The sequence below is a fragment of the Metarhizium album genome, assembly GCF_000804445.1.
Source record: "Metarhizium album ARSEF 1941 chromosome Unknown scaffold_27, whole genome shotgun sequence".
Lineage (NCBI taxonomy): Eukaryota > Fungi > Ascomycota > Sordariomycetes > Hypocreales > Clavicipitaceae > Metarhizium > Metarhizium album.
In genome coordinates, this window is record NW_024467601.1 from 161078 (window position 1) to 174929 (window position 13852).

Genomic DNA, 13852 nt, shown 5'->3' on the forward strand with positions numbered 1-13852 from the left:
CAGTCAGGTCAGTCAGCTATCTTAAGTAAGTACCATCTGCGTGCCTAGGCACTTGAGTACTTCAGTCAAGTACCTGGTCACTTACCTACTTCTCAAGTCAGTACCTTAGGTACCACTTACTTGGATAAGTAAGCACCTGGGTAGGTATCTGGGGCGGAACCCGGGTCGATACTACCTCGTACGTACTGCGTGCGTCAGTCCAAATGTCAGCTGGTTCTTGTCCTATTCGGGCGGTGCGCCCACCTGCACGGAACTGCATGGACCTCGAACGCGGCGCGGCGCCACAGCGAATCGTCGTCGTCCCGCATCCGTCGCGAACGCACCGCGTAACCACATGGAAGAGTCAGCAGGCCTCAGTGCTCAACCGAAGGCTTGAGGCGTACGGCGGCCGGGCGTGACGCGGCTCCCACTTTTCCCTCCCAAGATCGCAGTCACCTTCGTCCTCGCGACTGTCAGCAACCCTGCGGTTCCGATCTGTCCATCGCCCACGACAGCTTGTTCCATCGCTTCCTGCCCCCCTCGCCGCTGGACTTGACGCGTTGCTGCGAATCGACGCTGTTGTCACGCCGCTGGTAGGAACACAGGCAAGAGGCGGGGGCCCGACCATCCGCATCTCGACCTGCACGCCGCTGTGTGTGTTATGATCTGCAACACGCGCACTACCGTCCTTGATTAAGCTGCGAGCATTGATTGTGCTGGATCGCGGACGGCAACACAACTCCGGCGATTTGCCCGAATCCGAGTAATCGCCACCTCGAAGACATTGCAAGACTTGTTGAAACACAAGAGGGATACGCACGCGACGCCTTCGACAGCCTCGCTCGGATTCACATCCGACGTGGCCGCCAACTCGCAAGCCGTCCAGAAGAATATTCTGACGGTCGTGAGCACCATGGATGTTGATTCCAACACCGTCTCTGAGCCCGTCCGCCGGCAAGATCTGTCGGCATCGTCAGGGCACGACAGCGGCACCGATTCGTCACAGAGCCAAGACCAGTCCAATGCCAACTCACAGACGTCCAATGTGTCCTCTGCGACAGACCAGGCTGCCACGCCCCTCGGTAGCGATGCAGGAAGTGGCCCGGAGGGTCCTCCGGTTGCAGTGGTAACAGCCATGTTGAAAAACAGATACGCCAATGTTCGTCGTGAAGCAACATCGGGTACATTTGGTCAAGATAGCCAGCTGCATCAACTGTCTGCCATCGCCGCTGTTCAAGATAGGCTGGGGCTGGATGCTGTCGGTCATTCGAGAAAGAGGATGGTTGACGGCGAAGTCAAGGGGCGCAGCGGAAGCATCAGTCCGGTAAAAGGACATTCCCGGACTACAAGTGCCGTCAGCGTCGCCTCAACAGCCGGAAGTACAATAGGTGAGGTATGCATGAGTCTGAAGGAGCCGTGTCCTCGCCGTTGGAAAACCGACACTGATCTGGCACAGCTTTCTGCAGAGTTGCGGACAAGGCTGTCCTACGCCATGGTCAAAGTGAGCAATGGATGGCAGACGAGAAATCTCGACGAGGTTGAAAGCCTGGCCTCTCAGGCTGCGTCCCCAGCGTCGAGCACATGTACGGTACACCGGAGAAAGGGATCTTCTGCTAGCCCATCCCTGGCTGCAACCGCAACGCCTTCTCAGGTACAGGTGGTCCATGAACCGATAAAGTGCAGGGGCAAGTCGACTTCACCGCCGTCCACACACTCTGATAAGCCAGCACTGGCTCCGCCAGCCCCCATCCAGCCGTCTTTCTCGATGCCTGCCCCGAGGTCGAACCCACGACGGAATTCCAGCCCTCGATATACCCCCACCATGCTTTCTCACTCGCATTCAGCATCCGCCCATGGATCCGCCCAGACTACACCCATCAGCCGCGAAACAAGAAGGTCACAAATCCATTTGGATGCCAGCATGTACTCGCCGCATCACAAGAACATCAGGGAGCAAGATGCCATTGAGACGCTTCTGTTTATGAGCAGTCCCGGAAACTCGGCCAGTTTGAAGCATACCTTGTCACCGTCAGGCTCACCTGGTCCGCAGTCAAGCGCGCCTCCGAGAAGCGGTGGTGAACGGCATGCTCTTCCATCCGGGCCTCGACGTGGTCTGCCGGGAAGCCGGCCCTCCGTTCCTGCTAAGAAGGTCGGATTTGACAAGTCACCCGGCGTGCCTCCGCCGCCCTCTCCCATGGACCTTGACTCGCCGCAACCGCAATGTTACACGGCCCACAACAGATCCACGCCCAAACGACAAGCTACAAGTCTGACGAGCCGCCACAAAACTACGCTGTCATTGCCCAGCGGCCTGGGCCTCGGTAACGGCACCGCCCGAAGGGCTCTGCGGGACGAAGACATTGAGCGGATGCTGGACGGCGCTGGGGCAAAGCTGGCGGACAGTTCCGACGATGAAGAGATCCAATTGCCGCCGGGCCGTAATCGACTAGCTGGGGCCATGGGAATATAATGCCATAAGAATGGCGCGACTGGGTTTCGGACGGGCCTCCGCCCTGGGACAGGCGTTGCCCGTTGTGCCCACGATGCGATGCACCGTAGGGGGGGCACACAAGATTCAACACACCTGGCATTTAATGAAGTTTTATGACGACATCCCAGCATGTGGTAGTCGGTTCGCATTGATTCCTCGTGGGGATTTCTCTTTACCATCTTGGATGTTCTCTTTCAGACTATATTATTACATTTACATGTCATGTATACCTTTGCATTTTGGGTCTCGTTTCATTTCGTCTTTGGGGTGAGGGAGGGTGCTGTGGCACAACACCCTGGTTGGTAGTAATATTTCGGTTGAAGGCGGAGATGCGAGACAACCATTGGAACTTAATTCCCGCTCCTCGACGGTTGGCCATGATGAATGAGATGGGCCAGGGTGTCGCGGTCGAAATGCACGAACGGGAGGGATACTGGGCATTTTCGGGCAAGGGGAGTAGAAAATCGCCGGGGATCATTACTGGGAAGAGCGTTTTCTTTCCTGGAATCTTTTTTTGGACACAGCTGGGTCACAAGGCACTTAACGTATGTGGATATTTCTGTTTCCAAGAGGAATTTTGGGTAATTCCAAGGGAGTGTAGTATAGTATATACGCACTCTGTGAGGATGAATGGTTGATGAAATAGAAACGCCGGTCCTACATTACGTTGTGGGTGTATGCTCAAGGCCCCTCTTCCCTCCCAACTGCGCTTGGAAGATGGGGCCTCGTCATGACGGTAATGCCATGTCCCGATTTCCCCCGTTCCGATAGGCTTGGCGGCATGATGGATGGCATTACGAACGGATGAAGACGCCAAAGTAGGCTCGTAAGCCCATGTCAAACGAATGTCGAGCCGGCCGCGGCCCCCTTTTCCCGAGGCGGCCCCGGAACAGAAACAATGCCTCATGCAACTGCGCTCATACCGGCGCTGGGGGAGGGCTTAAAGTACTCGGAGATGCGCCTGCCCAGCGTCCTGCTCGGGTTGTGCTCGAGAGTCGGGGGTGACGCGGGGACGGGGCCGGAGCCGGAGCCGGAGGCGGGCACAGGCGCAGACCACCGACCACGAGGCGGCCGTTTCTGCGGCCCGGGTCCGCTCGCGCTGCTGGGTGACACAGACGCAACCGAGTAATAGGCGCTGTCCCGCTGCGTCGGGGCCTTGAAGCTCTGCTGCGGCAGGCCGGCGAGGTTGCTCGACGCCCACTGGTGCTCTCGGGCCTGTTCTCTCCGGGCCCAGCGCGATCGGAAGGCGACGTCGTTTGCTTGCGCCTCTGCCAAAAAGGCTGCGTAGTCGTCGTCATGGCTGTCGGTCGTGGTGGTGTTGGTTGTTGAGCTCGTCATCGTGGGGGCGTCTGACGACGGGTGGCTGCCGGGGGAGGGGGAGGGCTGTCGGGGTCGCGTCGTACGCAAGCTCATCCCGCTCGTCGATGCGAGTCGTCGACAGCGTTGACACGGTTCTCGCGAAGCTGGCGGCTGCGTGGGTGGGTATGTAGGCTGGTCGCTGGCGAGGCTGGGGCAGGGCTGGGCTGTGAGCCTGCGGTGCGGCCTCGATGTGAGTGGCCGCGGGAGGAGGCACAGGTTTCCTGCCTCGCCAGCGCTGCGCGAATGATGTCATGCGGCCAGGCTGGGGCGCTGGCTGCTGCTGCGTGCTGGGCCGAGGTTGAGGTTGACACTGATGCTTCTGATGGAGTGGCGGCTGTGGTTGTGGTTGTGGTTGTGGTTGTGGTTGTGGTTGTGGTTGTGGTTGTGGTTGCGGTTGTGCGGCTGAAGGCATTGCCATCGGGCTTGCAGGTGCATGCCGTCTGCTCCACGATCTGGACATGATGGCAAGTGCCGGGTCTAGAACGACCGACTTGTTTTCTTTCTCTTCTCTCCGTCTTTTTTTTTTCTTTTCTTTTTTCTTTCCTTCTTCTGCCCCTGTCTCTCAACAAGCAATAGGGAAAAGTCGATCTCTCCAGAGACCAGGAGCAGCGAGATGAAGACGCTCGCAGATAAAAAGCGAACCCCCGTAAAGAAAGAGTTGAAAGCAAATGCGTGCGTCGGGCTTCCCCATCTATCAGGGCAAAAATGCTCAAGTTGCACGCAGCAGAAGAGGAAAAAAGAAAAAGAAAAAAAAGAAAAAAAAGTCGACCAGTAGTTATTTATTTTTCAAAGACGGCGGTCCTATCTGCCGGTGTCTGCCGTCTGAATCTTGGTTCGGATCGCAGGCTCACTGCATGCCAGGCAAATTAGAAAAGGAAAAAAACCTGTTTCAAGAACCGATTCGAGGGCAAGGAAGACGAAGACGCGGCGTTCCTTGTTATTTCCCCATGCACCTTTGCCCAGCTTGTCTGACCAGACCGCCAAACAGAAAGGGCAGAACACAACATGAGCAACGGGAAAAGAAAGGGAAGGAAAAAAGCCACAGAAAATAAATTAAGCGCATGAGATGTGAAATAAGGGGAGGAAAAGAATCGGGCGGCCGGCAAGGACCAGAAAACAGGTTTGTCGACACGACGACACGCCGCCGATACTTGCGTCTTTGTGCTTTGTGCTGTGCGCTGCGCTGCGCTGCGCTACGCTGCGTGCACGCACAAAAGGTGGCCACCAGCCACCAGCCAAGCCAAGCCAAGCCGAGCCAAGCCAAGCCAAGCATGCATGTTGCTGACTCTTCGCTGTCAACTTTAGAAGGCACCAGCGCTCAAGCAGTTACTTTGTTAGTAACGAGCCTCAGTTCACGGGCGGCCGGCCAGACTTGGCTTCGCCCTCTCCTCGCCCACCACAACACACACATCACGCAACACGCAACACCACGACGATCTGACCTCGCCTCGTATCACACGGTGCACTCTACCACCCCACCATTTAGTTCCATTTCCCATGTGCCCTGGCCCGTCAGATCATCTGGTGGTGGGTGTGCGGGCGGGCGGGCCGCTGGTGGGTGCGCAACCCGCAACCCGCAACCCGCAACGCAAAACAACAGACGAAATCGAAAGACGCTTCCGCGCCCGTCCTTGACTCACTTGAGAACTGGGAACCGGGGCCAGACCGGGGCCAGCCCGGCAATCATCATCGTCTCTGACCGAGCCCTCCGCGAGCCCATCGAAACCACTCTTGTGGGGTAAAACGCAGATTAGACACGGGCACCGAGTACTAACTACTCCGTAGTGCACAGCAGATCCATACAGCATTGATTGGGCTTTCTTCAGAAACCCCCTTCCCTTCGCCGTGTCATCATTGATCAATCATCATCCCCAGCAGTGCCGAGCACAGCCGTTCTGCTGGTGGAACAAAGGGAAACACCCCCCCGGAGATGGAAGGGTCTTTGCGTCGCCAAGTCTTGGATCTGGACTCACCGTGTCCGCGTGGGCAAGCCGCAAGCACCACTCGATGCCGCCGGCTATTCAAGTCTCGAACGCATCTACGAAACAGGTTTGTTGGCGTTTCACCACAGTCCCAAGGTGGATTGGAACCACGTTGTTGGGTAAAAGGGGTCATGTCGTGCTGGCCGCAAAAGGACGCAGGCCATGCTTGCTTGCTTGCTTGTTTGTTTGTTTGTTTGGGGGTGATGCTGACGCAAAAATTTCCCCCGACACGCTGACGCCTGCCTGAACTGAAGCCATCAAGGCCTGATGATCTGCCGAGCCTTGCTATGGAGTACGCAGCTCGGCGGGCAGTATCCGGTCCATCACGCTCCTCGCCACAAAGCACCACCGCGACCATGATTCCTCATCGCCAAGAAGCCCCGAGCCACCACCAAAACCTGGCCCCCGGGTGGCCGCCACACGGTCCGTGGCTTTCGTATAGTCTGCGGAGACAGCGGCGCCACCATACCAGGTCACAGGGGCAATGACGAGGCAATGGCCACCGAGACAGTTGTGGTCGCTGCTGTCTTCCCACGAGGCTGCCATGGATTGGATGGAAGACGTAGACACGTATTGTTTCTCAATGGCAAGGTTGGCCCTCTGCTTAGCTGGCCCTCGCCCCTCGGGTCCAGCTGAAATTGCGCAGCATCCATTTTCTCGCTCTGGGGCCTATGAGATGCATTCGTAGGCGGGCTGTGGATGGTCAGGCAGTTGCCCGCGGAGAATATAGTACGGTATTGGGCGAGCTACGGATATCACGCGAGGCAGGGATGGCGCCGCAGTTGATCGTCTACGGTCTGCCTCAAGAAGAGTCGGTCCCAAGGTGTCCGTCGCAGCCTCATGACAGATTGGTCGACGCCTCGGCAGGTATGAGCAAGGCTATTCACGAAAAAGGTCAACAGCCATGTCAAAATTAGGGGAATCCCTCAAAGGAGACAGACACGTCGTAATGGTTAGCTTGCCAAGGGATTTCGAAAACTAACACGCGTTCCGATGCTTGATCAAAAGGCGCTGATATTCATGATCTAATCGCACACTCTTTTACAATATGAACGATGCATATATAGAAAGGATCACGAGAAGAAAAGCCTTTGTCTGCTCTCGACCGGCCAACCCCTGCTTCGGAGAATGAATTTTAAAGCGCCAGCTGCTTTGTCCCAGAATTCCGAAAACACGCCTCATTGCTCATCTGCGCGCGCTTGCTGTTGATATTATAATCGGCCCTTGGTGGTGAGTCAAGTCATCCGCCACTCCAAAATGCTGTTAATAGCCTGTTATCACCTGCCGCTCTCTGTGCCTATTGTTGAATCGGAGGAATCTCGGACGCCCACTGCATCGCCACATCCCATCCAATTTTCTTCGGTATTTTGAATGAATTCCTAATGAGATGAACAAGAAGCAAGCCATACAAGACGTCGTTGCCCCGGCGTTTCGCGCACTGGACAGCCACTGAAGCCGAATGACGAAATAAGCATGAGAATAGATGTTGGTAAAAACCATGGGGTGCGGCTGCTCAATAACGTCTCGAACTTTTCCCAGTTTCTCCTTTCAGGCTTCCACAGAAACGACATGGCTTGCTTGCTGGGCGACATCATTATTGAAGAGTTGGACCTTTGATAGAGCCGCAATCCCACCCGAAATGCTGGCCGCTTGAATCCCCCTGTGACGAAGTACACTGTTCGCAACTCTAGCACAGTCGCCATCGTAGCAAACGGTTAGAACCCTCTTGTTCTTTAAAATGGATATCAGAGTCTCTGCGCCAAGGTTCCTTTTCCCATTTTTGTCTTGCGTGGTGAATAGACCTTCGAGCTCAAGCCACAGCTCTTCGAGCATTGTGCAATCATCTACTGGATTGGCAAAAGGGCTGCCGCGAGCGGCTCCCTCCCTGAGAGTTTCAAGGGGAACATTGACTGAGCTCGGCAAGTGGAAGCCGTCGAAATCCACAGCTCGACGAAAGTCCAGTACCTGGGTGTTTGGCATGGGAGCTACATGCTTCCGCAGCTCCAGCTCGCCGGAAGCAGCCAGCGATAGCACCGTACAGTCGCTTGCTGTTGGTTGGATTGTGAAGTAGGTCGCTAACGCATCGAGCGCACTTTTCTCCCAGGCGTCGTCGTACCGGTACAGATCGACGGTGCGAAGCCTCTGCGTTGCCAATTAGCCACGGATGGTCAGTTCTACCTCTGCGCAAATGATGGACATACTTCATTTTTCAGGGGACTGAACTTTTCTGGCCCGAGCTTTTGAAAGTACTCATTCAGGTACTGGTAGGGGAGATCCGAACAAATGAAGACGCAGTTGATGTCGCCATCGGGACCGGCCAACTGCGACAGGCTTCCATCTTGTTTCTTCTTTTCTACACGCTGAAACAGGCCTTGTAGGGCGAGGCCGGAAGACGGCCCGCATACAATACCCTGTCTGGTGAGATCCATTGAGAGGCTATACGACTCCTTTGCTCCGACATGCTCAAGTGCATCGACAGCATCCTTGTAGGGGAACTCGACTTTGTTCAGGAGGGAGTATTCCCGGGGTCCAGGAACCCGCTCTCCGGCAGCAGTACAGACGCTCCATGAGCCGTAAATATACGTGAACAACGAATGCGGAGGCCGGGAGGACGACTTACGCAACCCGGCAAACCGACGGTTTCGCTTCCTTGAAGTAGGTCCCAAGACCAGTCATTGTGCCTCGCCCATCTTCGTCAGTATTGATTGATACCCAGGAGGTTGGCCATTCGGAACCCCATTGGGAGTAGTCTTACCACATGTACCCATGGGAGCAACAATAACGTTGATATCGGGCAACTGTTTATGGATCTGTGGCCCCGTCCAGCGGACATGGGCTTTCCAGTTCTTGTTACGTGGTATTAGTTCAACTCGCACGTATTGAAGGGCGGCGAAACTCACATCATGGTTCTGGTACTGATTGGGAGAATATGCAGATGCCGACTCGGCTGCCTTGCGAGAAGCCGCACGAATGCCTCCTCGCTCATCGACGGGCGTTGGTTGAGCAGGGCCGCCAAAAAGAGTTCTGTATGATGCCGTCAGAATGCGGCACATCAGGAAGGGGGAGGAAGGGGGGGGGGGGTTTGAAGCCTACACACTGAGGCCGAAAAATTGCATGAGACGCAGCTTGGTCTCGCTAGTCTTGTTGCTTAGGAACGCATTAACGTCGTTGATACCGTGAAAAGCTCGGGCGACCATTGCCATGGAAATGACGGTTGATCCGGACGAACTCTCCACCACGGTGGTAGTCTTCCCCTTTTCGACGCCTTTCTCCAACAAATTCATGGCTGCTCCCCAGTTAGTACCTCGACCAGACATGGTAGAGAAGCTGGGACGAGTCACCTGGCATGACTTTGACATTGGTTGCCGGGTGCATCGACATCATCTTGGCATAGATGCGCACGCCGTCGGCCCTGTAGGGATTGAGACATTCTGGGATCTCGACCAGCGGAAGCAGTGGCTGGTATTCTGGGTCAAAGTAGTCTCTCACAGAGTCTGGCCCCGAGTACACATTGAGGTGATTGATTCCCGCCATGACGTCTCCTTGCCGCAATGACAACCGATAGTGAAGGGGCGGCAGTGACAAGCGCGGTCTAGGGGTTTGAGAAACGACATTTGAAAGAACAAAACTCAGCTGCAAAGGACCAGCAGGCGTATATATGTCGAGTACATGGGACAGCAGGAGCTCCCGAAGGCCCGGGTAGTTTGGGACAGCAGGAAGTCCCGACAGGCCGAGATTTACAAGGCGAAGAAAGCTGAGTAAGTACGTTGGGGTTGATGTGAAGGAGGCTTGTCGGCGCAACATATCCCACCTCAATACCGGCCTGGGAGGCTGATTCCACTGCTGCCTTGATCGAATGGAAATACCCCCAAGAAGATGGTCCTCTGGCGTCAGATGCGAGGAGGAAGAACGAAGGATGTCGCAAGTCGCCATCACAGTATCATAGTGCGGTACCTTGAGCACTTCTTACCTGTCATTGGATGTCTGGGGGACGGGATGCAGGCGATATCTTTGACCGGGATGGACTAGTCATGGGATTGGCGAGCAAGCGGCACCCTGATATGGATCGGTTAGTGAAGTAAGCAAGCCGGATGCACAGTGATCCCGTAGTTGAGAGGATATTCTTTCGGCTTCTCGGGCTGGGACCTGGAAGTCGGGCACTTTCGTACCTCTTTTGCTGTGGCTGCGGCAAACACACATACGGCAGCCATCAGCTAACAGTCAACAGCATAGCATCGTGAGTAAAGTCCAAGGTGGGATAACCAGGGCAGCGGCCCGGGAAGAGGGGAAATACCCGAGGCCGAACTATACCATGGCCGGAGACGGTAACGAAGCCTCGGCGGAACTTGAGCCGGCACCGGCCGTCCTCGGACGTCTTCTGAGATGAAAGATGAAAGAGGGGCGTAAGGGCGGCTTATTGTGCGTGCACATCAAACTGAAAAAAGGTCCGTCTGGAGGGTTGTCGGAGGTTACTTCATGTCTTGCTTGGTGTCCCTTGGATCGCCCGCGTCGTTCCATGGTGTGCTCACGGCGCACGCTCGACAGCGCTGCAAGGCGCAGAGTGACAAATATGCACGCGAGGAAAAGAAAGACTTTGATTCAACTCGGAACTAACAGCTCGCTTGCCAGTCAAGCCGCATCTATCTGTTGTTGGTTGGTTGTCCGCGGCCCAACTTGTAGCTACTCGGTACGGATTACACGGGACCTGGGTTGCCGCGGCCTTTGCATAGAAACCATCCACACAAGTGCTTGTTGTTCTAACAGAGGCGGGAAGAAGAATTTGTACTTGTGACGGTACTGGTAAAGTCGTCGAGAATCGAGATGTTGGTCGAGTCCTCACTGTTCAGTCAAGGCATGTACGTCGGTAGCCACGCCGACCCGACCGAGTCCTAGCCTCCTTCTGACGAATCTGGCGCTTTTGGAATTTGACGTGGCCGCGGCATCCGTTGGGCCGTTATTCCATCAGTCTGCAGTACGAGGTAAACTTGTTAGGAAGACAAGTTTGGCAGGGAGCACAGCTACTGCTGCTGCTGATGCTTATGCTCACTCGACGACTGGGCGCAGGGCCAACCATGGACAATGTTATCCCTGGACCTGGGTGTGCTTCCCTGCGCGAGACAGTTTCACCGTTTGATCCATGGCCACCGAACTACGGAGTAGTCAGCGAGTAGTTGGCCGCATTGGGAAAAATTCCGCCTGGTGTTCTGAGGCTTCGGCGTGAAGGTGTTAGAGTGCGTTCAATGGCTACTTCGGACCCGGGTAGTATATGTGTAACAACTTTACTCAGCGTCATTTTACTCCGTACGGTGACCGGCTCGGGGCGTGGCGTTTGCACCAGCCAGGATCGTGGGCTTGGAACCGGGGCTGTAGCCAGCCATGAAGCGGCGATCTTGATTGACGACGATGCGGAGTAGTGGAGCAACGGATCCATGGACTTGTCAAGGTCAAGTGGTTCCTTACTCCGCAATTAATTATAGATTAAGTTAGTCCGTACTCTACTGCCAGCTCAGGGCAGAGAGCGGGGCGCGATTGAGTTTTCGGTTGACAATGTTCGAACCGACATGACGCACGGACATTATTAAAACCACTCGGAACCTACTCGGAACCTGCATACCTGCCTCGGTACCTAGTCAGGTGCTTCAGTAGGTGGACAGGCGGGTAGTGCCTCGAGGATGCATGTACTCCCCATGTACTCCCCATGTATCGACATGTGTCTTGGAAAAAAGCAACGAGATGGCAGTTACGTACAGGAAAGGGGCAGCGAGGCCAATGCGTTGGGCTGATCCAAGGCACGAACAAATAATACAAGTCTGGTCCAGCTGGTGCAACAAATGTCGACTGGGCTGGTCTGTCCAGCCGTCACTTGACTTGATTCCAATTTCCAGGTCCTCGTCGGCAGGGCAGGCTCGATAGCCAGATATACCTGCTCTGGTCCAATTCACATCGAGACGGCCCAGATTGGTGTGTATATATGCACGTCAATGTTGGCATCCAACGTCTGAATCATCGCAGCGTTGCCACGTATACTCCGTACCAGGCACTCAAACACCAAGTACACACCAGCCGCCGTTGCCTCACCATCGAATAAACAAATACAAATGGCGCCGAGTCTCTTGGTCGCGGCCTGCACCTTTGCCCGTCTCGCGACGAGTGCCATATGCGTCGAAAAGGCCACGACGATTCCCGACGGGTGGCAGATGCTCGACGAGATGCCCGATGCCTCGACGCCGATGCGCTTCTCAATCGCGCTGAGGCAACCTGAAATGCACACACTGCCCTCCAAGATTCTCGCCCACGGCTTGCTGGACATCAACGACACGCGTTCCCTCAAAACACCCGCCAAACAAGACGTGGACCGTGTTATGGCGTGGCTGTCGTGCAACGGCATTTCCGGCGCCAGCCTCGACATGGATTGGATTCACGTTCCGACGACGGTTGGCCAAGCCGAAAGACTGCTTGATACGCGCCTTCGACGCTATTCATATCACGGCCGGAAACCGATTCTTCGAGCCACCGAGTACAACATTCCCGATTCACTCTCCGAATCTATCGATTTTATTCATCCCATTGCCAACTTCATGACACCCGAGCATGAGGTATCCGTTGAACCACCCCTGGCCGCCGAGGACCAGGGCTTGCATCGCCGCGATGTTGCCTGCTCGCCCGTCACGACTCTGGACTGCATCAACAATTTGTATGGCATCAACTACACCACTCCCGATGGCGAGTCGTGCATTCGGTTTGGCATCGCCGGCTTCCTGGAACAATGGGCCAGCTACGCCGATACCCAGCAAAGCTTTCGACGCTCGCGACCCGACTTGGTCAAGGCAGGCTACAACTTCACCGTGGAACTGATCCAGGGCGGCGAGAACAGGCAAGACCTTGGTACTGCCGGATCGGAAGCCAGCCTGGATATTCAGTATGGAATGGCTGTTGGCTTCCCCGCAAACGTCATCTACTATTCGACAGGTGGCCGTGGTCAAAAGATTGATGAGAACGGCAAGCCTCTTACCGGCGAACTCGACGACAACGAGCCTTACCTCGAGCTTCTCCAGTATCTCTCCTCCAAGACAAATCATGACCTCCCCGACGTTCTGTCCATCTCGTATGCAGACGATGAGCTTTCCGTGCCCAGGGCCTATGCCATCAGGGTCTGTCACGAGATTGGTATGCTCACTGCCCGTGGCGTCTCGGTCCTCGCTAGTTCAGGAGATGGCGGTGCCAGGGGTGGTAGCAATGCTACCTGCCGAAGCAACGATGGCAGCAACAAGGAGATGACCATCTCGACGTTTCCGGCCTCGTGTCCCTGGGTCACTTCTGTTGGCGCCGTAGACAACGGTCAGGAGCCGCCAAATGGGTCCAATTTCAGCTCCGGAGGCTTTTCTGCCTACTTCCCGCGACCTGACTGGCAAGACACGGCTGTGGAGGAGTACGTCTCTGAGCTCAACGGCCACCTGGAGGGCTACTACAACCCAGAGATGCGTGCTGTTCCAGACATTTCCGCCATTGGCACTCGATTCAGTACCATCATCAACGGGACTCCCCTAATGCTCCGTGGTACCAGCGCGAGCACGCCCGTTCTCGCCGGCATGATTGCTCTGGTGAATGACGCACGTGTCCGCCAGGGAAAGCCCGTTTTGGGTTGGCTGAACAAGAGGCTATACTCCGAGGAGGTTCGCAGTGTCCTGCAGGACATAACGACGGGACAGAGCTTCTCATGCGACTTTTCGGGGGACAACAAGCCCGGAGGTTGGCCTGCCACCAAGGGTTATGATGCGATTACTGGACTTGGCGTGCCTAATGACTTTACCAAATTCATGGATGTGTTGGTCAACATGGATTAGCCGAGTCCAGCGATGGAGAGACTTTTTTTGTATTTTCTTTTAACACGGGCACACAGTCAGCAGATAGCTGACACCTCTGGCGTTCCTCGCTCACGGCGCCTGGGATGCCGACTTGGCCTCCACCCTACTAGAGTTAGAGCTCAACATAATGACAGACAATAGACTATATCCATTTCGTCTAGTTTCTTGTTGGAGAT

The 13852-nt window shown here is 55.5% G+C and overlaps 4 protein-coding genes across 4 annotated transcripts; 2 read left to right on the forward strand and 2 right to left on the reverse strand.

Moving 5' to 3' along the window:
• Window positions 1-892: 892 nt before the first annotated feature.
• On the forward strand, window positions 893-2449 carry MAM_07095 (Transcription factor Nrm1/Whi5; the record flags this gene model as incomplete). Its single annotated transcript, XM_040825893.1, has 2 exons — window positions 893-1372; window positions 1436-2449. 2 exons carry the CDS (start codon window positions 893-895, stop codon window positions 2447-2449), a joined length of 1494 nt encoding a protein of 497 aa, XP_040676112.1.
• Window positions 2450-3373: 924 nt separating this feature from the next.
• MAM_07096 (uncharacterized protein) lies at window positions 3374-3808 on the reverse strand (the record flags this gene model as incomplete). The annotated part of the gene is made up of 1 exon (XM_040825894.1): window positions 3374-3808. One exon carries the CDS (start codon window positions 3806-3808, stop codon window positions 3374-3376), a length of 435 nt encoding a protein of 144 aa, XP_040676113.1.
• Window positions 3809-7359: 3551 nt separating this feature from the next.
• MAM_07097 (Pyridoxal phosphate-dependent enzyme, beta subunit) lies at window positions 7360-9345 on the reverse strand (the record flags this gene model as incomplete). Its single annotated transcript, XM_040825895.1, has 7 exons — window positions 7360-7953; window positions 8013-8373; window positions 8432-8492; window positions 8567-8657; window positions 8712-8835; window positions 8905-9097; window positions 9153-9345. The coding sequence occupies 7 exons, from the start codon at window positions 9343-9345 to the stop codon at window positions 7360-7362; spliced, it is 1617 nt and encodes a 538-aa protein (XP_040676114.1).
• A 2564-nt stretch (window positions 9346-11909) lies between these two features.
• MAM_07098 (tripeptidyl peptidase precursor) lies at window positions 11910-13655 on the forward strand (the record flags this gene model as incomplete). Its single annotated transcript, XM_040825896.1, has 1 exon — window positions 11910-13655. The coding sequence occupies one exon, from the start codon at window positions 11910-11912 to the stop codon at window positions 13653-13655; it is 1746 nt and encodes a 581-aa protein (XP_040676115.1).
• Between the last annotated feature and the right edge of the window lie 197 nt (window positions 13656-13852).